The sequence below is a fragment of the Littorina saxatilis genome, linkage group LG2 (assembly GCF_037325665.1).
Source record: "Littorina saxatilis isolate snail1 linkage group LG2, US_GU_Lsax_2.0, whole genome shotgun sequence".
Taxonomy (NCBI): domain Eukaryota; kingdom Metazoa; phylum Mollusca; class Gastropoda; order Littorinimorpha; family Littorinidae; genus Littorina; species Littorina saxatilis.
Genome location: NC_090246.1, coordinates 41965325 through 41992380, shown reverse-complemented (window position 1 = coordinate 41992380; position 27056 = coordinate 41965325). Strand labels below are relative to the sequence as shown.

Sequence of the window (27056 nt, the reverse complement as noted above, 5' to 3'; positions counted from 1 at the left end):
CTGCAGGCAAGTTTATCAAAACAGTGCCCATAGACGGTTTGCTCGAGCTTGCTTTTTTAGCTCTTCATATTATCCATCATATTCAGTTAGTGTAACTTGACTCGTTCGCAAAATAATCTTGAAAGAAGATTGCAAATGCAAGCTGTTGAGTGTTGTGATCTCCACGTCCAGTGATCCCTCTATTTGTTGTTTACCTTATTTAGTAGTAGTAGTAGTGGTTAGGGGCTGGATTGGTATCCATAAGCCTCACGGCTTTTTTTCGCGTCCCATCTCATTATCAAATTTGTTGCAGGTCAATCATATTAACATGCTCAAAGTCGTATTTACTCAATAAATAAAGTGACTCCGTCATAAGTTTTTGTATGTCCAGCAGATTTTTGAAAGTGTTAATAGTTTGTGGATTTTTAACAACATCAGACAGTGTGTTCCATGGTGGTGCAACTCTTTTAGAAAAGGAATGTTTCCGGATAGTAGTTTTACTAAATTCAATACAGATTTTGTCCGTATTTTTCCTCGTTACATCAGTGGTAGACTTCTTGAAAAAAGACTTGACTTTGACATTATCAATACCCTGAAAGATTTGATAGGTTCCAAGATTTTATTGGAACAGCTTGCTTGTTAAAAAGGCAAGAATTAGGCACACGGCACAGACTATTGAACTATATATATATTAGTTCTCAAGATTAAAAAGGTGTTTACACAAGCAGGCTGAGATGCTCGCACACAACACTGACATGTACTGATGTAGGCGCTGTGTGTATGAACATTATTAATTTCCTGATATATAATTATGTACTTTAATTACTTGTTGATGTTCACAACATCAAAAAGGATTAAAAGTTACTTTTATCTTTGTAAAGATTTACTGTTTGATGCATTTTTCTTGAGCAGTTGAGGTATCAAAATATTACATATTCCATGTGAGATGCACACACACACAGATTATTGTAAAGCAGGTGCCACAAAAAATGGAAGATATTCCAGTGAGCTGGTTAAGTTTTTCATCTCTCCTTATGGTGTACTTGAAACTTTGCAAAATCTTTATTATAACTTTTCTTTCATAAATGTACTAGTTGGATAGATCAAGAAACGGAATGGGTGGCGGTACATTGCTTATTCGTCACCTGCCATCGTCACTGAGCAAGGAGGAGAAGGAAGACTTTCTGCGACACTTCGGTGCTGTGAGAGTGCGTGTCATGGGAAACAAAGGCCCTTTGGTAAGTTGTAGCTGCATTTGTGTGTGATCACATATGCACACATGAATGCAAGCACTCACACACACACACACGCACACACACAACACATGGATGGCCAAAAATTTTTTTTAGATAACTCGCCAGCTTATCAATTAACTTTAATTTATTTTTGTCTCTCTGTATTCTTACTAAATGTCCACTAAATAAAACCCACCATGGTCTCCCCATCGAACTCTATCATGCAACTCTCCTCTCCGCTATCAGCATTCACTCACCAGCAGTGTTTTTTAAATGGTCGATCTTTTCTCTTTTGTGTGTTGTTTGTTTTTCTCATTTTTTTCGGCATCAATATTTTAAATATTTTTTTATCAGGTTCATCTGATAATAGAAACGGCCTGGCTGCAGGTCGAATCAAACACCGAAAGCACATCTGAGATTGGAGACTTATATTCTCGATACACCATAGAATATGGCGAGTTTTTTGCAGATGGCAGAAGTTTCTGCATGTGCAGTGTGTGTGCCACTTTGAAACTCAATAGTACAACCGAAAGTTGTTTTGTATTTGCCCAGTATTTTCACTGACCAGCCAAGCAAGCTGCCAGACAGTTCCTTTTAGCACAGCGGATTGTTACTCGTCCGTGGCGTTACGGCAGGTGTTTTGGCCATCCCTGACACAATTAAGCCCTTCCACATCCAACTTGTCCAAGCCCCACTCCCTACCCCTACCCCATCCATTTACACACACACAGCATGTGTTATACAGTATTAACAATAATGTGAAGATTTCTCAATCATAATCCACAATCTGATTATTTGTAATTGTTTATTTTCAGAAACACACTGCATTTGCAGAGTTTTCCACAAAAGATATTGCAGCCCAGGTATGTTTCATTCTTTCCACTGGTAATGGTGTGCTGTCACCTGAATTCTATGTGAATAATATGATTTAGATCACGTTATTTGATTAGTGTTTGAAAATGAAAGTTTGTAGTCGAATATACGGACATCTTGACGTCTTTTTACTTTATGAATGTATGATAAACATTGGATCATTTTAAAAAAAAATCTAGTTCTAAACTTAAACTTCTAAAAGCTGAGTGTAAACCAGGAGATAGAGCCAAATGTAGATCTATACTCATTTATTGCAGCAACTTTAAATCATATGAAATGTTTGCATTGGGTATAGTGTTTAAAACCTTTTACATGTATTAGTAAATACTATAATTAGATTAGAAGTCTGCTGTTTCGGAGCAGTTGTGTTTTGAACCTTACAATCTGAAAACATTTGTAAGACTCAAATTCTCTCTTTTCTGACCATGTTCCCTCAGATTTTTCTTCGTAATGTAAATGTACATCCATTGTGACTCCTTCTCTTTGAAGACCTAAATTCACTTGGTTTTAAAAGAACTCAAGAGGGAACCATTGTATTTGGGAATTTGGTAATGCCATCTACATCCTATCCAAAACACTAAACTTCACAGGGTCGTTTGTTGTGGAAGTAAACTAGCCAAGGAAGAACAGCTTGTCTGTTGCAAGTGGAGTACGTGGTACCTGTAGTGTAAGGCCACTCTGCGGAGAGGACACTTCCAAATAAAGAACGCCTAGGCTGAAGTGCATGAGAAAGTGCCCAGCTGGGTGGGAAACTGCAACCGCTTGGTCCGACTGGTTGAAATTGAGATTTGTTTGTGGTTTCAACCAATCCGATCCCGTGGCTGGTTCCCACCCATTGAGACATTTTCTCATGCATATCAACCCTGTTGGTCTTCATGAGCTCAAACGGTTGATATGACTTGAGTTTGTTTGTTTGTTTGTTTGTTTGCTTAACGCCCAGCCGACCACGAAGGGCCATATCAGGGCGGTGCTGCTTTGACATATAACGTGCGCCACACACAAGACAGAAGTCGCAGCACAGACTTCATGTCTCACCCAGTCACATTATTCTGACACCGGACCAACCAGTTCTAGCACTAACCCCATAATGCCAGACGCCAGGCGGAGCAGCCACAAGATTGCCAATTTTAAAGTCTTAGGTATGACCCGGCCGGGGTTCGAACCCACGACCTCCCGATCACGGGGCGGACGCCTTACCACTAGGCCACCGTGCCGGTATATGACTTGAGTCTCATCTATCATGAGAACACACCTGTAATATAATTGAACACTTGTGGCTGGTCCCCTGGGTGTCCTGTTGTGACAGGTAACACCGTACTGCATGGCTTACCTGCCTGTGTTGACACTACACCATGTTGATGCGTGTGCACAGGTGGTGGGTAAACTGCACCAGGTGGAGGTGCTGGGCTGTCGTCTGGTGGTGGAGTTTGCTCGCGGTCCTGATGGTCAACACCTTCCTCCCGTCACCAACTCACAGCCTGATGCAGTGTAGGTTACTTCTGTTTTTTTGTCTTTTAGCTGTCTTTTTTTAAATTTTTCAATCCTGGTATAACCCATCATAGTTTCTCTTAGTTTGTCTTTTTTTTCTCACTTTTTGATTAAAAAACCAAAAGTTACATGAACAAATGGGGTCAGGGCAGAACAGAATTTGTTTTGCTTTCTGCTTGACGCATAATTATTTCAGACAATAATTGCCAGGTAAACTATGAAAATGTTTTTTTGTTACATAATGCACCAGTGCATGATTTACACTGGAAAAATATAAAGCTTGTTTAATTATTAACTTAGCATCTTGTGCATAATTATTACACTCATGTATTTAAATGCTGTTTTATTTTAAATGTATGTCTGTGCATATGTGCATGTGTTGCTGTAAACATGAGATTTGATTTTGGGCCATTTCTTCCCATTTGAACAACAGAAAGCAGGAGGCCAAAGAGGGGAACAAAAAGGAAGAGGAAAAAAAAGATGAACAGGAGGATAATGCATTTGATTTGTCTTTTCATCAGTGGGGGTAAGAATTGCACATCATACTTCGTATACACACTTGCTACCCTTTCTAGAAAACTGTTAGCCAGTCCAACACTTGCTACCCTTTCTAGACAACTACACTGTGTTAGCCAGTCCAACACTTGCTACCCTTTCTAGACAACTGTGTTAGCCAGTCCAACACTTGCTACCCTTTCTAGACAACAGGCATGGGAATTGTCCGCCGAAAGGCAAATTTCCGCCGAATTGGTTTTTTCTTCCGCCGAAAAAGCAGAAGTTTCCGCCGAAAAAAAATGGGGGAGGCAAAAATGGTTCTTAAAACTGAATTAAATGGCAAACTTGGAGCTAAGATGACACCAAATTGCACCATTTGGGTTTTTTGGAGAGAACAAAATTCCGGGGGAGCTTCGCGCAGTCGACTTTTTTATTACTTACAAATTTTCAGCCTTTTTTACAATTTTTAATTCCCATGCCTGAGACAACTACACTGTGTTAGCCAGTCCAACACTTGCTACCCTTTCTAGACAACTGTGTTAGCCAGTCCAACACTTGCTACCCTTTCTAGACAACTGTGTTAGCCAGTCCAACACTTGCTACCCTTTCTAGACAACTGTGTTAGCCAGTCCAACACTTGCTACCCTTTCTAGACAACTACACTGTGTTAGCCAGTCCAACACTTGCTACCCTTTCTAGACAACTACACTGTGTTAGCCAGTCCAACACTTGCTACCCTTTCTCAAGGGCGGATCTGGGGGGGGGTTACACGGGTTACGTAACCCCCCCCACCCCCCCAAAAAAGAGGTAATTTATTGGCTCAGGATGCACCAGATAGCTCTATTTTGCTTCTTTGGATAAAAAAAAATTCCGGGGGAGCATGCCCCCGGACCCCCCTAGAGGCTTAGGCGCCTTCGGCGCCGTCAACTTGTATCTTCGCAGTCATTTTGTAACCCCCCCCTCCAAAGTGAATTGATCCGCCCTTGCTTTCTAGACAACTACACTGTGTTAGCCAGTCCAACACTTGCTACCCTGTCTAGACAACTGTGAGGTTAGAGATCTGATGAACAAAGGGAAGTGAGCGCTCTAAATGCATATGACGTGTGTTAAAGACTAAGTGAGAGTTATTCGGAATTTATTATTATTATCCCAGACTACAGCAATTATGCTCACGCAATTAGACAACGTCACAATGTTTTTTCGTCAATGCAACGTGACGTCATCCCCTCTCTAGAGCCTTTCTCTCGCGCGCGTGGCTTGTGTGTCTTTGCATGTTTATGTGCGCAAGTGTGTGTGCGTGTGTGCACACGCGTGTATGTGTGCAATCGTGTGTATGTGTGTAAGACAGAGAAAGAGAGAGAGAGAGAACAATTATTATTATTATTATTATTAATATTAATTATTATTATTATTGAGGTTAAAGTTTATACTTTCAATGAGTTATGTGAAGATTCTCTCTTCTGAAAACGAAGCGTTTTGTCAAGAAAGCAAGTACATGTAATCTGACTATTTCATAGGGTTGTTCTCAGAAACATGTGCCTGTTTCTGTGACATGGAGCCCTAGAAATAAACATGACAATGGAGACAGAACATTCTTACGTTACATGTAGAAGATCAACGTACAAAGTTTGTTACGTCCCAAAGATGGCTTCATTTCCGTTCCGTAGCAGAATTAAACATTATTTCGATCAAAGTTATTAAAAGATTCCAAAAACAAAGAGATTGCCAACGTTCCTCATTCATTCGCTCGGCTTCCTGACGAGTGGGCGAAAACTGATTCCATCAAGATAAATTTTGTAGGAATATTTGTTTGTCTGTTCACTTAAAAGACCGTTGGGTCGAAATATCTGTGAATGTATTGTTTTGTCAATAACAAACGTTCCAACAACCTACCTTTCTTGTTTTTTGATATTAAAACAATCATTAAACAAGTCGCGTAAGGCGAAAATACAATATTTAGTCAAGTAGCTGTCGAACTCACAGAATGAAACTGAACGCAATGCCATTTTTCAGCAAGACCGTATACTCGTAGCATCGTCAGTCCACCGCTCATGGCAAAGGCAGTGAAATTGACAAGAAGAGCGGGGTAGTAGTTGCGCTAAGAAGGATAGCACGCTTTTCTGTACCTCTCTTTGTTTTAACTTTCTGAGCGTGTTTTTAATCCAAACATATCATATCTATATGTTTTTGGAATCAGGAACCGACAAGGAATAAGATGAAAGTGTTTTTAAATTGATTTGGACAATTTAATTTTGATAATAATTTTTATATATTTAATTTTCAGAGCTTGTTTTTAATCCGAATATAACATATTTATATGTTTTTGGAATCAGCAAATGATGGAGAATAAGATAAACGTAAATTTGGATCGTTTTATAAATTTTAATTTTTTTTTACAATTTTCAGATTTTTAATGACCAAAGTCATTAATTAATTTTTAAGCCACCAAGCTGAAATGCAATACCGAAGTCCGGGCTTCGTCGAAGATTACTTGACCAAAATTTCAACCAATTTGGTTGAAAAATGAGGGCGTGACAGTGCTGCCTCAACTTTCACGAAAAGCCGGATATGACGTCATCAAAGACATTTATCAAAAAAATTAAAAAACGTTCGGGGATTTCATACCCAGGAACTCTCATGTCAAATTTCATAAAGATCGGTCCAGTAGTTTAGTCTGAATCGCTCTACACACACACACAGACACACACACACACACACGCACGCACATACACCACGACCCTCATTTCGATTCCCCCTCGATGTTAAAATATTTAGTCAAAACTTGACTAAATATAAAAAGATAATAATAAGTACAGCAAAACTCGTCTCGTATGTGTGAACATTGCATCAAGACACTGGCACTGATGCGGTTCGGTTTTAATCTGTACGGTCCTGACAATGCTGGTAAAGAGGAAACCTAAAAACAAAGCGCTCTTGCGTTATTTAAAAAAATATGACGTGCGCAAAGCAGTCGGCAGAAATAACTTTTGCAGCACTACACACAAAACTCCAGCAAACACGTGTTGCATATGCCCGCTGCTTGGTGCGCAGTCTTGACAGTTGCAGGTGGAAACCTCTGAGGATGATATTATTGCTGACCTTCTCATTTTCCCTCCTTTCCGTTTATTTAAACCACAACTACCTTACTACTTCTACTATTGCTCAGCTACCCTGGGCTCATGAATAAATATAAAGATGACACATGCTATGCACAAAGTTGTTCACTAATGTTCAGAACTGAAAGGGGTATCCTTGTGGCATGGCCACACAAAAAAAGCCACGATCTAGTTCATAAAATTTTCTTCACAATGATGTTTTTTTCTGGATGCATGTGTGGTGCAACATGTCATAAAACATATTATGTTGATAGTATGTGATAGAAACTTTTATATAGTGTCTGGAAGAGCATTTGCGCGGTTAAGCAAACTGATGCCACAAATCCACCTAGTTTAAAATAGGCATTTTTACCAAAAACAGTGATCGTACAGTGTAAATAAACACATATCAAAAAGACAAGTTTTGAAATTTTATTAGACAATGAAAACAACACTCAAAAATCACAGAGTTGACTGCTATCTGCTGATTCCAAAAAACCTTCCAGCTCTCGGTAAGAGTTTTACCCCCTCATCGCATATTTATCTGAGAACATCCCAGTACACAGTTCTTTGCACTGGGTGATGCATTCCCGTGTACCTATCTTTACAGGGCACTACTCTGGATAGTAGTGGATACACACTACAATGTGTAGCATGTGTACTTTTCTTGTCGTTGTTGTTCAGGTTGCCATTGTTAGCAGTAACATTCTGAACAACTGCAATTGTAACTGGTAGATGTGGAGTACATAGCAAGAATGATGAGAAGACGCATAGTTGCCAAAAATACATTTGTCTAGATATACGTATTTCTTATTTTGCTGGTTTCTCTGCAGGCTCAAGTATCCAAGGCGAAGGAGATTGCACTATTTGTACCCTCCACCATCCCCGTCCATCCTGGCCAACATCAGCAATGCTCTGGCAGCTTGTCCGAGGTTTTATGTACAGGTACATGTGTATAAGTTTTGTTGGGTCTCTTTTTGACTCACATGCGAAGCAAAAGTGAGTCTATGTACTCACCCGAGTCGTCCGTCCGTCCGTCCGTCCGTCCGTCCGGCCGTCCGGAAAACTTTAACGTTGGATATTTCTTGGACACTATTCAGTCTATCAGTACCAAATTTGGCAAGATGGTGTATGATGATAAGGCCCCAAAAAACATACATAGCATCTTGACCTTGCTTCAAGGTCAAGGTCGCAGGGGCCATAAATGTTGCCTAAAAAACAGCTATTTTTCACATTTTTCCCATTTTCTCTGAAGTTTTTGAGATTCAATACCTCACCTATATATGATATATAGGGCAAAGTGAGCCCCATCTTTTGATACCAGTTTGGTTTACCTTGCTTCAAGGTCAAGGTCACAGGAGCTCTTCAAAGTTGGATTGTATACATATTTTGAAGTGACCTTGACCCTGAACTATGGAAGATAACTGTTTAAAACTTAAAAATTATGTGGGGCACATGTTATGCTTTCATCATGAGACACATTTGGTCACATATGATCAAGGTCAAGGTCACTTTGACCCTTATGAAATGTGACCAAAATAAGGTAGTGAACCACTAAAAGTGACCATATCTCATGGTAGAAAGAGCCAATAAGCACCATTGTACTTCCTATGTCTTGAATTAACAGCTTTGTGTTGCATGACCTTGGATGACCTTGACCTTGGGTCAAGGTCACATGTATTTTGGTAGGAAAAATGTGTAAAGCATGTGAGTCGTATGGGCTTTGCCCTTCTTGTTTGCTTGATGTACAGAACAATTTTGTAACTCTGTGCCACAGTCAGTAATCTATGATCTTTCAAGCTACACATAGCTCAAGCATTGGTGTTTCTTTAGACTGCAGGGATTTTGTTTGGTGTTGGCATTCCGCAAATTGACAAAGCTTTGGCTGTCATTTTGCCAGAGGTGCTGAAACTTTTTCACAATGACCAAAAGGTAGTGCTAAGAACTACAAAAACTGTAAAAAATAGAATAATAAAAAAGCTGTCATTTGTATGCCCATTTTGGCACATTTGCCACAGAAAATAAATCTCTGAGACAGTAATTAAGTGAGTGTAATGAAAGTTTCAGATATACTTTGCAGGTAAGCCTAAGCTGCAGGTACCTTGTGTTCTATGCAGTCCTGTTAACCATACAACATAGCAGTCACAACAATCTCTTGAAGAAAATAACATTTTCCCTTGTTAGTGCAGTTTATCTGGAAGAGGTTTTGATGATACAGAATTGTTTGTGTTAATCCCCAAGAGAAACCCCAAAACAGATAGACTGCTAATGTTGGACGTTTCATTTGACTTAAAGAAACAGGAAGAAAAAAGTTCAAAAAGTGTAAGGCTAGTTTTTCATGTCAGACTTTGTATGTCAGCTAGTAATGAATTGTGCTATGTGCCGTTTTGTCTCCAGGTCCTTCATCTGATGAACAAGATGGATCTCCCGGCTCCCTTTGGTCCCGTCACTGCACAAGCTCCCTTGGTAAGAGACAGAGAAAGTCTGCGTTTGTGTGTCTGTATGGGTGTGTGAGGAGAGGGGGCTGTCATGCAGTTGTCTTTCCTTTCAGATGTTGTCATGGTGGATCTAAGAAGTGGTCATGATGGCCATTTTTGAGCAACTCTTCACAAGTATTACAAACCATGCATGGCTCCCACAGGAAGTGACTGGTCTACTGCTGCAAGCTATTATACCATGTCTGAGAACGCACTGATGAAACTATATTAGTATATATGTGGCCATTTCTGCGAAAAGGGACCTTGTTGACAAATTTATCGATTTTGAGTTTTGGATTTTATTTGACAGACTTTTATATTTAGAACGTGATGTGAGAATTTCAGACCTTCAAATTTATTTTTCACGGAGTTATGACCCTTTTTTGGAGATACCCCCAAAATGACTTAAAATGGCCAAACTTTTAAAAACAAACTTTTGCCGGGAAATAGTAAGTTCAATCATCTGCCATTATTACTTGTATGGTTTTAGGTCAAAATAATGTTTCATTCCAGAGTTATTGCCCTTTTTGTAACGTTACCCTAATTTTTACTTTTTCGTCTTTTTATATTTAGTCAAGTTTTGACTAAATATTTTAACATCGAGGGGGAATCGAAACGAGGGTCGTGGTGTATGTGCGTGTGTCTGTGTGTCTGTGTGTGTGTGTGTGTGTGTGTGTGTGTGTAGAGCGATTCAGACTAAACTACTGGACCGATCTTTATGAAATTTGACATGAGAGTTCCTGGGTATGAAATCCCCGAACGTTTTTTTCATTTTTTGGATAAATGTCTTTGATGACGTCATATCCGGCTTTTCGTGAAAGTTGAGGCGGCACTGTCACGCCCTCATTTTTCAACCAAATTGGTTGAAATTTTGGTCAAGTAATCTTCGACGAAGCCCGGACTTCGGTATTGCATTTCAGCTTGGTGGCTTAAAAATTAGTTAATGACTTTGGTCATTAAAAATCTGAAAATTGTAAAAAACAAAATAAAAATTTATAAAATGATCCAAATTTACGTTTATCTTATTCTCCATCATTTGCTGATTCCAAAAACATATAAATATGTTATATTCAGATTAAAAACAAGCTCTGAAAATTAAATATATAAAAATTATTATCAAAATCAAATTTTCCAAATCAATTTAAAAACACTTTCATCTTATTCCTTGTCGGTTCCTGATTCCAAAAACATATAGATATGATATGTTTGGATTAAAAACACGCTCAGAAAGTTAAAACAAAGAGAGGTACAGAAAAGCGTGCTATCCTTCTTAGCGCAACTACTACCCCGCTCTTCTTGTCAATTTCACTGCCTTTGCCATGAGCGGTAGACTGACGATGCTACGAGTATACGGTCTTGCTGAAAAATGGCATTGCGTTCAGTTTCATTCTGTGAGTTCGACAGCTACTTGACTAAATATTGTATTTTCGCCTTACGCGACTTGTTCTATCATTCTCTCCTCCCATGCAGAAGAAACAAGTCGCGTAAGGCGAAATTAATACATTTAGTCAAGCTGTGGAACTCACAGAATGAAACTGAACGCACTGCATTTTTTTCACAATCACCGTAGTCCGCCGCTAGTGCAAAAGGCAGTGAAAGTGACGAGCCTGTTCAGCGCGGTAGCGGTTGCGCTGTGCTGCATAGCACACTTTACTGTACCTCTCTTCATTTTAACTTTCTGAGCGTGTTTTTAATCCAAACATATCATATCTATATGTTTTTGGAATCAGGAACCGACAAGGAATAAGATGAAATTGTTTTTAAAACGATTTCGTAAACTTAATTTTAATCATAATTTTTATATTTTTAATTTTCAGAGCTTGTTTTTAATCCGAATATAACATATTTATATGTTTTTGGAATCAGAACATGATGAAGAATAAAATAAAAGTAATTTTCAATCGTTTTATAAAAAAATATTTTTAATTACAATTTTCAGATTTTTAATGACCAAAGTCATAAATTAATTTTTAAGCCTCCATGCTGAAATGCAATACTGAAGTCCGGCCTTCGTCGAAGATTGCTTGGCCAAAATTTCAATCAATTTGATTGAATTGAAAAATGAAGGTGTGACAGTGCCGCCTCAACTTTTACAAAAAACCGGATATGACGTCATAAAAGACATTTATCGAAATAAAAAAATAAAAAATCTGGGGATTTTATACCCAGGAACTCTCATGTAAAATTTCATAAAGATCGGTCCAGTAGTTTAGTCTGAATCGCTCTACACACACACACGCACAGACACACACACACATACACCACGACCCTCGTCTCGATTCCCCCTCTATGTTAAAACATTTAATCAAAACTTGACTAAATGTAAAAACAATCAGCCATATGATTTTTTTTCTCGAATATTTCTTCTTCTTTCATACTACCTCTCCCCCCGCCATGTTCTATTCTTTCTTCACCCACGCACATACAAACACAAACTATTTGAGGCTGTCTGCTGAAAACACACACTTGTCGACTTGAAGTTGTGGTACTTCTAAATTTCATAACAAGGATTAATTGTTCAGTTTCCTTGGTAAATACAGCTTCCAGTTGTAGAAAGTAACATATGGTGCTGTGTGTCCTTGCACACGTGGGTCTGTCAGTCTGTCCATCACTTCACTGAATTGAAAATGTCATCCGTGCACTCTGCTATCGAACGTCTCCCTTTACTTTCAACAAACTGAAATGCCAATCAGGGTCGAACTTGATGTGGCCGACGATCAAGACATTTTCAAAATGGATTTGTGCTGTTCATTCACACACAAAACTGCATGCCTAAGTATTGATGCACCATGCCGAAGACTGAAGTTGCTACCCTCCTCTGTACTCCTGCCTCATTCGCAAGGTAGACGATTTGCTTCTCTGAAACAAAGGCAACCACAGAGTTGATCAACATATTATTTACTAACCACTATTTGCACAGCTCAAGTCTGGTTTTGGGTACCTGTCCACTTGCCATTTCTAAGCTGGTATGGTATGGTGACATTATCGAAAATGTAGTGTGTGTGTGTGTGTGTGTGTGTGTCTGTGTGTGTGTGTCTGTGTGTGTGAGCACTTCTTTGTTGGAGAAAACAGCACATAAACACAAATATAACTGTATTGCTCCCCCCTTTTTTTTTAAATACTGACAAATTGTAAAGTATTAATATGTCTTTACCTACTGAGCAAAGTCCCAAGGGTAAACCATGCTGATTTCCTTGGAACTGGAACCGGCTGGACATTGCTGTTGCCCCATTCTGTCGAACACCTGCTTTGTGGCCAGGCACTTCTGTCTTTTGTTGTTGCACTGTCCGGTGAATTGCTGGACTTGTTTGCTGTTCCACGCCAGCAAACTGAGAGAAAGAGAGTAACATTGGTTAAATAAAAAAAAGAGGAGTTTAAAAACATACTACACGTACACACATACCACCATCATCATCATCATCATCATCATCATCATCATCATCATCATCATCATCATCAAAATCATCATTGTCATTATCATCTCTCTTCCTCTATCTACCCCTCTTTCTCTCTCTCTCTCTCTCTCTCTCTCTCTCTCTCTCTCTCTCTCTCTCTCACACACACACACACACACACACACACACACACACACACACACACACACACACACAAACCCTCACACAACACACACACACACACAAGCTGCGCGCGCGCGCACACACACACACACAAAACACACACTGCAGTCTATATGGTAACTTACCTGAAATTGTAGCCTGTCATAGATCTAAGTGGAGACAGCAAACGGTAAGCTAGAGCAACAGGTTCTCATTTACGATGTCCGGGCATTCAAACGATCAGGAAGAGGAAGACCTTGCTTCGCAATAGGCCTATGCTCTTGGAGAACTCTTTAACCGATTAGTAGTGTGCGTTGTCATCATGAACCTTTACAACACCATCGTGATCAAAGTAGATCTGCTTCGACTTCGGAGTCACAAAATAATGTCCGGGCGAAGTGCAACAAAAATATTCTGAATTAACAGCATTGACCTCGTCAACAAAATCGTTGTCTTATCCCAAAGTGACTTCTGTCAGCAGAACATTCCGTGTTCAACTGAGAAGACTGACTTGCCCTTCCACTATCAGAATTCACAGCTGCAAAGAACAGAATGCCCCAGTCAGTAACCACTGATCTAAATATCAGTAACTTTAGCAAGGGAAGCAACTAAAGATGTAAACGGGGAGTAACTGTTCTTCATCGGGCAACTGCATTTGTCGTCTGCTTTTTCGTACAGTGCTACGGTCGCGTGAAAGTCAGATCTACCTGAACTATGCGTATAGATCCGTCTAGTGAAATGTAGCTGTGTGATGATTTGGCCACATCACTTTGCTGAATGTGCTTCCAGATGAAAGTTTATATTAAGCTTACTGTCAAACATTAAAAAAAAAATAGGTAAGTTGTTTTAACTTGACCAAAACTAGCGACGAAAATTTTTTTCTCGAAGCACAACAAAACACTCTGTCGGCATTTTCGGCATCATCGCAGTCAACTTGTCATCGGTTCGATGTGTTTTTCCTGAGGAGGAATGAACATAAACATTTGTAGAAGTTTGTAATGTTGATCCCAAGACTATTTTCCATTACTTTAAATGCTGTTCATTGTACTATCGCTGATAATTCATTGAACATTTTAGAAATTCAACTTGAAGTGGGCATCAGTCAGCACAGCAAAGTTTGTTTACATTTTGCTCTAACTTTGACCCCGCGTTTCTCCAATCAGAGGCTTAGCTCAACAAGGTCCCTTTTCGCAGAAATGGCCACATATAAGCAACAACTAACTAACTAACTAACTAAACTATATTAGTAGAAGACAATCTGTCAAATGGAACATCCACCATTAAACGGTTAAAAGACGTACTCGAAATTCATGAAGAGCGTCCCACGACGAACTGTTGTTGAAAAAAGCAGGTCCCGGGACACACTTAATTTGCCTTACCATGCTTACCGTCAGTAATGATTTTTAGACTGTAATTGTCTACTAGTTTCCATATAGAATGGACAAGAACATATGACTTGACTGGACTTTGGAAGATGAGAAAAATGTCGAACAGATCTGTAGCGAGGCAAATTTTGTGTGTAACCACTTTGCCAAATAGCATTTTCATGATGGTCTCACAAAACTTCAAAATGCTCTGGTCTTGGAACCCTCTGAAAGTCTGTGAAGGGTGTCCTAGGACACCCTAAAAATTAAAATTGGGGTCCCCGGGACCCTCTGAGTAGAGTCTGTGGTAAACCGTGGTGAGCGTATATTGAATCCAACAATTAACATCCTATGCACAAGAACCGAACATGTTTTTTGGAGCAAGTGCATGAAAGTGATGTTGCTTTGGATTTGTTTGCAGGCTCCTGACGCAGAAGTGACAGTGAACTTTGAGGACAAACTACAGCCAGAGGAGATGGAAGTATCCAGTACAGAAGAGTCTGAGCTTGAAAGTGATACCGATGTAAACAGGTATGGGATGGGATGGACAGGATGTGTTTGTGTGTGTGTGTGCACACACTGGTATGTAAATTTAATGTAGGGGTGTAGAAGATAAGTTTTTGAACGGTCTCAACAATTTGTATACAAGATATTTTGATACTATGCAGAGATGGTTTAGCCACTACAAAACATGGACTAAGTTGCTGCATTTGCTCTGTGTAAATAAATTTGCTATGGTTTAAGAATTAGCTTGGAATTAATTGATGTCCAACTTACACAGGTACACAAAATGTAGTTTTAAGTTTAGAAAAAGTCATTGGTATGGTTAAAGGATTGTAGGCTGTGTAAACTTTCAACTCAGCGCGTACATGTACTTGACATATTCCTGGAAATGTGCAGACCCAAAGAAGAAGCTGCCAGAAAAAGGAAGAAGCCAGACAGCGAGCGTCAGATCAGGAAGCGAGCGCGCCTGGCCATGGCCATGTTCCAGGCCCCTCCTCCAGCCCCAGACACCAGACCCTCAGCCTCGGCAGTGTCCCTTGGAGAGGTGTTTGAGCAAGCAGGGGAGGGGGGTGGTCAGCGCAGGATACAGCTGAAACTGCCCGGTGCTGTTGCCGATTCTGTCACCTCAGAGGCTGAGGAGATTTCTGGTCCACTGCTGCCTCCAACACTACTCAGGGAAACTGGTATAAAGAAACTAAATTTGCTTGTAGTGTTCCACAAATTTGTTTCCTTGGTAGATTCACAGCCTGAGACATGTCTTTTGGGCAACCTTTCGCTATGGTTTTCAAGTGAAGTGTCAGAAGGGAAAAGGTGAAAGATGATGTGTTAAGTAGTGAGTGTATAGTTGTTTAACCCTTTCGCTGCCAATCAAAACTTGCGTATGTGCATTCCTGACTGCCAGGGAATGTTGGAGTTCGGGGTGTAATAATTATTATATATGAAGTCTTATATCGCGCGCGTATCTCCAGACTCGGACTCAAGGCGCAGGGATCTATTTATGCCGTGTGAGATGGAATTTTTTTACACAATACATCACGCATTCACATCGACCAGCAGATCGCAGCCATTTCGGCGCATATCCTACTTTTCACGGCCTATAATTCCAAGTCACACGGGTATTTTGGTGGAAATTTTTATCTATGCCTAAACAATTTTGCCAGGAAAGACCCTTTTGTCAATTGTGGGATCTTTAACGTGCACACCCCAATGTAGTGTACACGAAGGGACCTCGGTTTTTCGTCTCATCCGAAATAATTCACAAAAAATTCTAGCTCCAAACTGGCAGTAGGTAGGTAAGTAAAACCTATGTTATTTTTAAAGGAAATTGAACCAAGAATCTGTTTTTAGTGTCTAATCATTGAAATAATAATTAGTTTGGCTTATAATGATGTTTAAATATGAACTTTTGAAAAATCAGTTCGGCGCATCGGCTGTTTTGCTTGCTCCAAGAAAGGATTATAATGACTGTCATCTACCTGTTTCCAACGAATCGTCCGAAAGAAGATCTCCCCTTTCCCCTGTCAGTATCCATAATCATTTGCACCGCCTGTAGCGTCAGTCCGGCTTTGTTTGTCCCTACTAGGGCCCGGTCGACTGTCACCGTTAGCCATTTTGACGAGTCGAGATTTCTCTCCCCTACCCTGTCGCCAAGGCCGAAAATAGCCTTCAGACGCAAAACCGCGTCACCATTTATGTTTATTCATGAGAATGAGGTATCCTTCCAAGCCATTGGCTGCTATTTGTGTGTCAGCAGTGACGTAGCATTTCTGGAAAATTCCTGAACGGAGAAGACGGGTTTCCTAAGGCGCTGCGGCTGCACAAGCGCATGACGGGTATACCCGTCCTAAGGCAGTCAAGGGGTTAAGGCTATATTCTCAACAACAGAAAATAAAAGGGAGAGAAGGTGTTTTTTGTTTTTTCAAGAAGGTAAAAAGTCGCTGTTTGCTACATTATGAACTGAAGGGCAAAGTAATGTAAAACCTCTGAATAAAAGAATTAAAGATCTTGTGTTATGTCAAATTTTGTGATACATTTCTAGCTTCTGATTTATGCATATCAAGAATCTTAGTTTCTTTTCAAATTTGTGTTAGAAACAGGTTTTGTTGTTGATTTAACACCCAAAACTCTCAGCTTCTACCCCTCATTTTGGCCTGTTCACTGCCCTCTTTTTATATTTACTCTGAAAATGGACTCACATTTAAAGAAATTTGGTTAATTACGCACTACATGTATGTTCACATGCTTCGCGTCCCCCTGCGGGTTAGGGAGAAAAATTTACCCGATGCTCCCCAGCATGTCGTAAGAGGCGACTAACGGATTCTGTTTCTCCTTTTACCCTTGTTAAGTGTTTCTTGTATAGAATATACAGTGGAGTCCGGGTACAACGAATCTCAAGGGAGATACATTTTAGTTTGTTATATCAGTAATTCGCTGTAGAGTTTTCAACCCTAAATGGCCTTAAGACAAGTTTTCCCAGTCACCTTCAAATGATCGTCCCATCGATCTTTCCTTGGAGAGTACAATCTCTGCATGTTTTCAACAGCTTCATAATATAATCCATAGAGGCATAGTTCAAATGTTCACTTTACTGTCACAATTTTAGAAGTAAAATTTAAAAAGTCGCGTAAAAGCATGTACATGTACATTCTGATCAATCTCCGATTTCATGGTGTCCACCAGTTCTGGTGCATGTACTACCCAGACACCATGTACTACCCTGGCCAAGTTTCCTCTCAAGACATCAAAGAGACCACCCCATAGGTTAAACTCCCCATAGGTTAAACTTGGTCACTGACCTGGGTGCAGGAAGTGTTTCCTCTCTCATATGAAAGGGGAACCACCTCTCATAGCTAAAACTGGGTCAATGACCCCTGGGAAGAAGGTCAGTGTCTATAAACAAGGCCACCCAGCTATCACAATGGACTTGCCTTTGATCTCGCCTCACACGCAGATCGTTGTAGCCTTGTGACTTTTTAGAGCACAGTCATAGCTTAGCAGCTGATTGGAATAGTGAAAACACAGCGGCGGTGGCTGTTCCGTGCACCTCCCGCTGTTTGTTCGGAGTTCGCTCATCACGCGATGTGCACTTGTGTTTGTGTATTTTTGTCTTTGGAGACAATTATTGACATCAGTTCGTTGTAGCCTTGTGACTTTTAGAGACAAAACTGCTCTGGGGCGATGAAAACGTGTTTGTTATAAGAGGGGTTCGTTATGCAAATGAGTTCAAAAGGTTCGTTGTAGCCGGAAAGTAACAAGTAAGAAATAGAAGGCTGTCTGCCGGGAAATCAATGGCAGTTCGTTAAATGCGGGATTTCGTTATACCCAGGTTCATTATAGCTGGACTCCACTGTTGTCAATTTTTGTAAAGATTTTAGTCAAGCAGTATGTAAGAAATGTTAAGTCCTTTGTACTGGAAACTTGCATTCTCCCAGTAAGGTAATATATTGTACTACGTTGCAAGCCCCTGGAGCAAATTTTTGATTAGTGCTTTTGTGAACAAGAAACAATTGACAAGAGGCTCTATCCCATCTCCCCCCTTCCCTCCGTCGCGATATAACCTCCGTGGTTGAAAACGACGTTAAACACCAAATAAAGAAAGAAAGAACATGCTTCGCGAGATGAACTGGACCCGTCTCAGTCTTGGGGCTTAGGTTAGCGAAGCCTTAGTACATGACTTGTAGTCTCAGTGTTGGCTGTTCTTTTAGTGTTGATGTTTTTAGATCGCTTCACGTGACTTGTTTAAGTGTTAATAGATGTACATGTTCTCGCTGTTTGTTTGCAACAGAACGCTCTGGCAGTCAGAGAGAGGAAGCAGCTGGAGAGACAATAGAAGCAGGCGCTCAGTCTACTGGCTTTGGGCTTATTACCCCAGTAGCTAAGGTACACAAATATTTGCGTCTTTCTCTTCTGTAGTTTTAAGTAATTGGCAGTTTCACAAAGTGACACAGACCCGCCAATTCATGCACGTAGGGCAGTATTTTGTATGTGTAAATGTCCCTTGAAATTTTAGCCACATGTATGTCATTGACAAAATCTTAAATCTGAAACAGATAGACTGCCCACATTGATAAATCAAACTCAAAAACAAGAAAGGGTTATTTGTGGAAAGTTTGATTGAAAATGCAGTGCAAAACAGTCACTACTAACTTCAATTTTCTTCTTTTTTTTGCATATGTCATTGATAGCTTTACAAGTCTAACCTGTGAACAAGATAATGAATAACACAGGATATACACGGACATATGGCTCAGTACCTTTGTGCCGATAAGTTTTTTTTACTTCTCTGACAGCCCGCAGAAGAAAGTGAGAACGACGAGAGAGAAGAAGGGTGGTCGGAAACAAAGTTTATTTCCAAGTCAGAGCTGCGTAAGGGAAGACTATCACACAGAGGTAAGATGTACATTGTGTCTATTTTACATATTGTTTTAATAAATGTGATATATAAATGTCTGTGTGTCTGTCTGTGCGTTTTAAAAATTATTTAACTAACACAGTTGAGCCTTATGTACACAGGATGACTGTATATTCAATACAATGTAGTTATATGAGGTTTTTAAGAAAATTAACAGTCACAGTCCTTGTCTTTTTACCTTATTATTCCATTAATGTCAGTCTATGTTCCATTACATAAAAAGTTTATTTATCTCTTATGTTATATTGTAAACCTAGCATGCAACACACACAAAAATGCACACACACACAAAACAACTTAAAATCCCCAAACAGCATTAAAACTATTATTCAAGAGAAGTGGGTATACTACAGCTACACTAAGTTATTGAGACATCCCAGTGCACTAAGGGATTTATAGAGCAAATCGAGAAAATTCATTATTGAACGAAGCGCATAGCGCTGAGTTCAATAATTATTTTCGAGATTTGCTCTATAAATCCCTTAGTGCACTGGGATTGTTTCAATAACGATATTGTCAGTACCACCAGAGAAAAAGGAAGATTCAAAACGCACATTTTGTAACGCGCATTTGGATAGGCATAACTGTGTGATCAGGTCGTGTAAGATCTACTTTTGTGCGGGCTGTCTCAAGTGTGTTGTGCTTTCGTCACACGCAAACTCTTGTTTTAATTTCTGTTGGTAAATTCCAGTGTAGCGTAAAGCTAAAAAGTGATGATATTTCATAGAGACCTCATTTGAACTCGGAAAAAGGACTGTGCTCTTAGTTATTTGCGATTCGAAACCTTCAGTCGAGCTTCGAGTTCGACGGATTGACTGTGCAGAATGATGCCCCTTGAATTGACTCCAAGGACTGGTCGACAGTTAGTACATTTTCAAAACAAATGTGGTATGTTTCTCGCGTTGTATCTTCACTCATCGGGGAGTCTGGTACTAAATATGAACGGTAAGAATGCTCTGAACCCTACACGTATTATATCCCCATCGTTTTTTCGGTCACATTTGCCCAACATGTTAATTTGTTATGTCGTCTGCTAGGCTAGGGCAATCGAACCACTGCAGTCTCATTTCAAAAACAAAAATTGCCCGTCACACTGCACTGAGTCTGCACGCATGAGGCAGGCTGGTAATAAGACTTATACATGACATGGTAAGAAAGTTCTGAACCCTACACGTTTTCGATTCCGATTGTTCTTGCCTTGAAATAATAATTTGGAAACCATTCATTTACTGAACTGATGCAGTCGTATTTCAGTGTAGTCTGCTACGTATGACAGAGTCAGTCGACTTCTAAATGCTGGTCTAGATGGTACGTTATCGGAATAACACTTGTGTTTTCTGTTAGCCGCTGGGAATTGTATACTAACTCATCATTTGGTAATGTTGATAATAAGCTACATGCCACTAACACGGCATATGAGAAAAATCTTCGAAAGTCGAAACTGAAAAAAGAGACACAGCGGGTTCTATTTTTAGATCAGGGGGCTTCACTGTGGCACAGGCGCATGGAATCTGTCAGAAAAAAACCCACTTCTGCTTTTAAGCCGCAGGAAATTTATGGTCATTTGGTAATGTGGAGAATATAAGCTATACATTATCATTAATTAATTCTGAGGATGAGAGTACAGTCTCGCTTAGGCAAAGGGCGGAAGAATACGTTCTGTGGAAAAGTTAAGCGCATCGCCATTAGCCAATCAACTGGTTCACATCAGTCATGTTGACACCAGTACTTACTGACAATTACCAATATAGACCATTTGATTGGATCTTTGATGTTGACGTCAAAAACATGTACATGTATCAGGCCTGGGAATGATACGCCTTTCGTTGTAAATACGACGAATTCCTTTTCTAATTGCGACGAGTTGAATTTCCGCTACAACAAAACCGCTGTTTGCTTAAAAAAAAAAAATGTTTAAATAAAAAGAATTCTCAAACAGTTGTGATTCCTATTTGGTCTGTTCTAGATCATACCGTTTGCTCGAGCTAACAGGCATTTCCGGCCTCAACACGTCGTTGTTACCATGTGCTGCAATCACAGAGTCTTTGCGCCTGGGAAAGATATTTGAAAACTGTGGAAGAAATGAACTGTGGAAGAAATGGCCGAAAAGTTAACAATAGAGAGGTGAGGGAAAAGAAAAAGAATGCTCTTGGAGCCAAGCCAGGTCCTGCTCAGTCAAAAGCAGCAGGCAAGCGTTTGCTGATGGACAGTGCCACACAGTCAAAGGCTGATGGACAGTGCCACACACTGACACAGTCAAAGGCTCAGCACTCTGAGCAGTTTGACTGCCACTCTAGCCAAGAAACAGAAGAGAATTGACAGTGTTTTTTTTAGCTTATAGCTGCGCCCTTTCTGTAAAGTGTGTGACTTAGTGTACATGGGACTCTATATGCTGAGTTTGGTGTTGGATTTTATGCATCGTAGCTTGATTTCACAGGAACAGAGACAAATGTTTCAAGACATTGTAGGACTTTTTATTCTGAGTTTGGTGTTAGATTTTTTTCTTACTACCTGTTCACTGGATGGAGTATGCTGCAAGATCATCTTGTGGTAATGAGCTTTTGATTATTACTTCCCAGATCAGAGCAAGGATAAAAGTATTAAAACATGGAAAGGTTACCTCTTGAACTGCATTTTTCTGTTGATCCTTTCTTGATTGATGTTTACTTTTTGTGTAAAGCTACTCTTACACTGTGCCCAATTGCCCTTGCGAATAGCATTTTCCAATAATTCGCAATGATCGGGACATGGTCGCAAGACATTCGTAAATGTTCTTAACCATACGCTACCATTCGTCTCTTGTTTCGAACATAGCAACATGTTTCTAATATTCACAAAGAAGTCATATTTTTAACTTTTTCCCCAACGTACTCGTAAGTATTCGCAAGACATTTGTAATCATCGCAATGTATTTGTCACACTCGCAAAGCATTCGCAACCATTCGTTATGCCTGTCTTACGCTGTGCCGAATATTATTGCAAACATTCGTAAACATCGCAATGTATTCATAACACTCGCAAGGCATTCGCAAATATTCGTTATGCCTGTCTTACACTGTGCCGAATGTCCTTGCGAATAGGGATTCGTATGCATTCGCAATGATCGGTAGACATTCGCAAGCACTCGCAACCATTCGTAAGACATTCGCAAGGATTCGTAAGGCTTCGAATGGCCAATATTGTTCCTGTCCATTCGTCTCTTTTTTGGGCCTAATATAACCTTTCCATATACACATTTCTTGCGAATGTCTTACGAATGGTTGCGAGTGCTTGCGAATGTGTACCGATCATTGCGAATGCCTTGCGAGCGCTACGAATACTTTTACGATGATTAGGAATGGCTTACGAATATGCCTTCCTTGCGAATATTAGAAGCATGTTGCTAATATTCGCAACAAGACGAATGGGGGCGAATGGTTAGGAACATTTACGAATGTCTTGCGACCATGTCCCGATCATTACGAATTATTGGCGAATTCTATTCGCAAGGGAAATTCGGCACAGTGTAAGAGCAGTATTACGAACAATGCGAATTGCATAATCGCTTTATTCGTAAAATGTTTGCAAGCACTCGCAACACTCGCAGGGCCACTCGCAACGTTCGTAATACGCCCGCAAGGCATTCGTATATGGATTTGTATGCATTCGCAATGATCGGTAAGGCTTCGAATTTTCAGTATTTTGTCCTGTCCATTCGTCTCTTTTTTTGCCGAATACATGTTCATTTTCGCAAGGATATTCGGCACAGTGTAAGACAGGCATAAGAAAAGAGCCTTCGTGTGCCCTTAAAAATGCTTAAAACGCAAAATTTTCCCGGGGAGCTTTGCCACCCTGGTCCCCCCACCAGGGTGCTGCCCCTGGCCCCTGGACCCCGGCCGAAATGTCAGTACGCCCAAACCACTTTTACTCATTCCTAGGCCTGATGTATGTGCATGTGTGTGTGTGAATAACTGTTTGATAGTAGATGTTTGTCGTGATTTTGTATATGATTTCTTAATAAACAAAGGAGAGGAAAACATTGCTTTCTTTTCCAGAGATGGAAGACCACAGTATATTCCGGAACTACAAAGAAGGAGAACCGAGTCGTCGCCTGTACATCAAGAATCTTACCAAACAGGTCACAGAAGAGGTAAGTATCTTAATAAAAACTTCTGTCATACATTGGTTGCCACTTCAGAGTCTGCAGAAGGCCTACAAAAATGTGCTAGAAATCATGTAACAATTTTGCGTTTTCTCATCCATTTCCTCTATATGCTGAGTAATTTTGTAACTTAAAGTTTACTGTGTTAATATCATTTTGTTGAAAAGTCTGAACTGCCTGTGCACTGTGGTTTATTTTTGCATGAGGGTGTTTAAACTATATTTCTTGTGATCTGTTTTAGGATCTACACTGGATTTATGGTCGCTATATCAACTGGGAAAATGAAGCAGAGAAAAACATGTAAGTTCCAGAAATGTATAAAGTATTCAGATGTTAAAGAACTGCAATGCTGTAAAGACGTTTTCAGCTGTATTTGATTTTAATCATGGACTTTGTATCATGTCTCCTTGCTTCAAGAGAAAGCTCAGCCTCATCAAATATTTTTGGCTGTGTGCTGTACACATGCCTTTATTTCATGTCTGTTATTATGCTGTGCATGTCTTTATGAAAATTATTGAATTGACTGTCTTTGAGAATGATGCATTTCACGCATTACTTCATCATTCCTCAACATTGAATATATGCAAGATTTCACATATTTACTGAAGAAAACTCTTTTAGCGAGAACGGAAGCTGCAGTGATTTTCTTTTCTTATGTGTCACACACAGTGGGGTTCTCTCAGCATTTGAAAAGCTTTTAGGTAGAAAGAAGCAATGCAACATATAAAACAACACAGGGCAACACAACACAAGGGAACAGGACACATGGGCACAGAGAAATTCAGTGACACAGTTATGTATCCTGATGATACATGTTGAGGATGTGAGTTGATTGACCTGTGTACAGCCTTCTCCACTATTTCATAATGAGCCAGTAGAGTACTTTGGAATAACTCATTCTGGACTCATGTTGTGGGTTTCCTCCCCTCGTTTCTTTGATTGTTGATGTGTATTGGTCAGGTTTGACATCCGCTTGATGAAGGAAGGTCGGATGAAAGGCCAGGCCTTTGTGACGCTGGGCAAGGAGGAGCAGGCCATCAAGGCTGTCAGGGACACCAATGCTTTTGTCCTCAGGGGGAAACCCATGGCCGTGGTACGTCATATTTCACCAAACATGTATTGCCTCCTTCTCTTTAAAGTCGGTGACAACAAGAAGCGAAATCATGGTTCTAACATTAAAATGCATCATTCCGAGTCTAAATATATGTAGTGGAGGAGTGGAAGGTAGTAGAATCGAAGCCCAAGTCCAAGCGTCTTGTTTCAACTTTTTATTCAAGAAAACAATGCAAGTAAGCGTAGAGGCCGAAGGCGAAACCCAAAGACAACGAAGCAAGTGTAGTGTCGTGTTCAGCTGCTAGGAGCGAATGCATCCTTATGCCGGTGTTCGGCCTATACTTATAGCCCCGGCGCGGACCGCATCGAAAGCGCCGTCCGGCGAGAATAAAAATCGCCTGAATACGGCCAGATACACGGAATCTGTGTTTCTTACACATGCTTTACCCTACGTTATTTAAACAAATACATAACCAATCCTAACAAACAATACATCAAATTAAAGCTATGACCTTTAGCTTTCCGTTACAATAAATAACATTTCGTAAAAACTTATATTTATTTAGTAGGATACAAAAACAATGGTCCTAGTGAAGGCACTGAACCAACTTCAGTGCGGAAAATTACAAAACTCTCTAAACTGGAATAATGGACAAATTCATAAATCATACAGATAAAAAGAAGAACCCTAGACAAACATCATGATATGCGTTACTTGGGGGAAAATTATACAGTGACTTAGTACGAAGCGGCAAAGTCCGAAAGTAAATGGAATCGGCTAAATTCCGGCGCGAGTACCTGTCTGCATAAATTAGGAATCTTTGCAGAGAAACCAAGCATCACTCATTACAACCAAATCCTTATAAACAAACTAAAATCATATGCAACATAGGTACGGGATATGTAATAGTGATACAAAAATGACAAAACAATGATTGAAAAGACAAAGATGAGTTTGTGAGAATCAATTTCTCTCGACGATACATGAAAACCAGTCAAGGTCAAAGTGACGCTTTGGTCAGTTCGAAGCATTATCGTAAATAACACAATAATATGCAGCCATCCAGCCTAATCAGTGACTTCTATGCAAACCTAAATATAATTAGGACAATATCAAAGATAAAAGGGACTTTGAAAGATAGAAGTTAGGTAGATATATAAAGAAAGGTATTTTATTAGAATTTGCGCCGGCAAGGTGCGCGCGCATCATCGTATCGTCTGCTATGGGGTGGGTGATCCCGTTTGTACTGTGCACAAGGCTGTTTCGCTATGCGATGATTAGAGTGTTTAGGGTAGCGAAGTGCACTTGGCTACATATACATAGGTTGTTTCTCTCAAACAGTCATTGAGAACTGTAGATGAAAGTATGGTGCTTACATGACAATGCATCATTTTGAGTTCAACATCATAATGAGTTCATCAGGTATTTATTTTAAATATTTTAAATTTTATATACTCTATTATCCCAATGCTGGGAAATTCGGGTCGCTTCCTCCCAGTTGAAAGCTAGCAGCAACAAGAGTCATGCTACCCAGGTGTGTGCGTGTTTATGTGTAATCAGCCACCTGCGCTTCTGGCAGAATGACCGAAGTCTTTTATGTACCACTGTGGTGACACGGGGTAGGACATGGATACTGGTTCTGAGTCTGCTCATAAAGTTGACCCTTATCCGTCCCTGCAATTCGAAACTGCGATCTTAGGATCACAAGTCTAGTGCTCTACCAACTGATCTACCCGGCCCCCTATTGATGGGTTGTGTTCTTTGGGTTTTTCCCCAGATGTACACTGATGTTGTACTTTGCTAAGAGATGTTGAAGTGGGTGCTAGTTCACCATATTAGATGAGACGTCACTCGCTTGTTTTCATTTGTAAGGATACATATCCTTTAAATAGTTAAAGCAATTGCAATATTAGGAGACTGGTGTTTAATGCATCATGAATATTTGTTTGTTTGCATGTCCTTGCTTCTTAGTAATGTTACAGTAGTGAAATACTGTCATTTTTGTTGTTGTTCTGGCATTTTCTGTGCAGATGATTTGTTCATGTTGTCTTTGGACATTGTTTTTTCCCTTCACGCATGCATGTTTTGTACATTGTGTTGCAGCTGTTTGCTCGGTCAGCCAAGCAACAGGAGGAAGGAAAGTCCTGATAATACCACTCAGCAAGACACAGTACAGACACCTCAAGTTGTTGACTGCCCCACTCTGGCATTCTGCATCCGTTTATTGCTGTCATTTTAGTGTGTACAGATGGATTGTACTGCTTTCTTTTGTGAGCGTGAGGTTATGAATCACTTGAAGTGTCTCCTATGATACAATGTATTGTTTTGTCAACTATGATGTTTGGAGAAAGAAAAAAAATGTTTTGGGACTGAAACCTTAAAA

At 40.0% G+C, this 27056-nt stretch overlaps 1 protein-coding gene across 1 annotated transcript in view; it reads left to right on the top strand.

Annotated features, from left to right (window-relative positions):
- LOC138959014 (RNA-binding region-containing protein 3-like) overlaps positions 1 to 27056 on the top strand; it is a 27201-nt gene extending 145 nt beyond the window's left edge. Inside the window, exons 1-15 of the mRNA XM_070330371.1 lie at positions 1 to 6; positions 1074 to 1217; positions 2030 to 2077; positions 3460 to 3575; positions 4009 to 4101; positions 7999 to 8110; positions 9563 to 9631; positions 14985 to 15094; positions 15464 to 15750; positions 18852 to 18946; positions 19357 to 19456; positions 23513 to 23607; positions 23861 to 23919; positions 24580 to 24712; positions 26777 to 27056. The exon at positions 1 to 6 is cut by the window's left edge and continues 145 nt beyond it. Of these exons, the coding sequence (XP_070186472.1) occupies positions 1 to 6; positions 1074 to 1217; positions 2030 to 2077; positions 3460 to 3575; positions 4009 to 4101; positions 7999 to 8110; positions 9563 to 9631; positions 14985 to 15094; positions 15464 to 15750; positions 18852 to 18946; positions 19357 to 19456; positions 23513 to 23607; positions 23861 to 23919; positions 24580 to 24712; positions 26777 to 26821 (1512 nt within the window). The 3' untranslated portion in view covers positions 26822 to 27056. The remainder of the gene's footprint in view (positions 7 to 1073; positions 1218 to 2029; positions 2078 to 3459; positions 3576 to 4008; positions 4102 to 7998; positions 8111 to 9562; positions 9632 to 14984; positions 15095 to 15463; positions 15751 to 18851; positions 18947 to 19356; positions 19457 to 23512; positions 23608 to 23860; positions 23920 to 24579; positions 24713 to 26776) is intronic.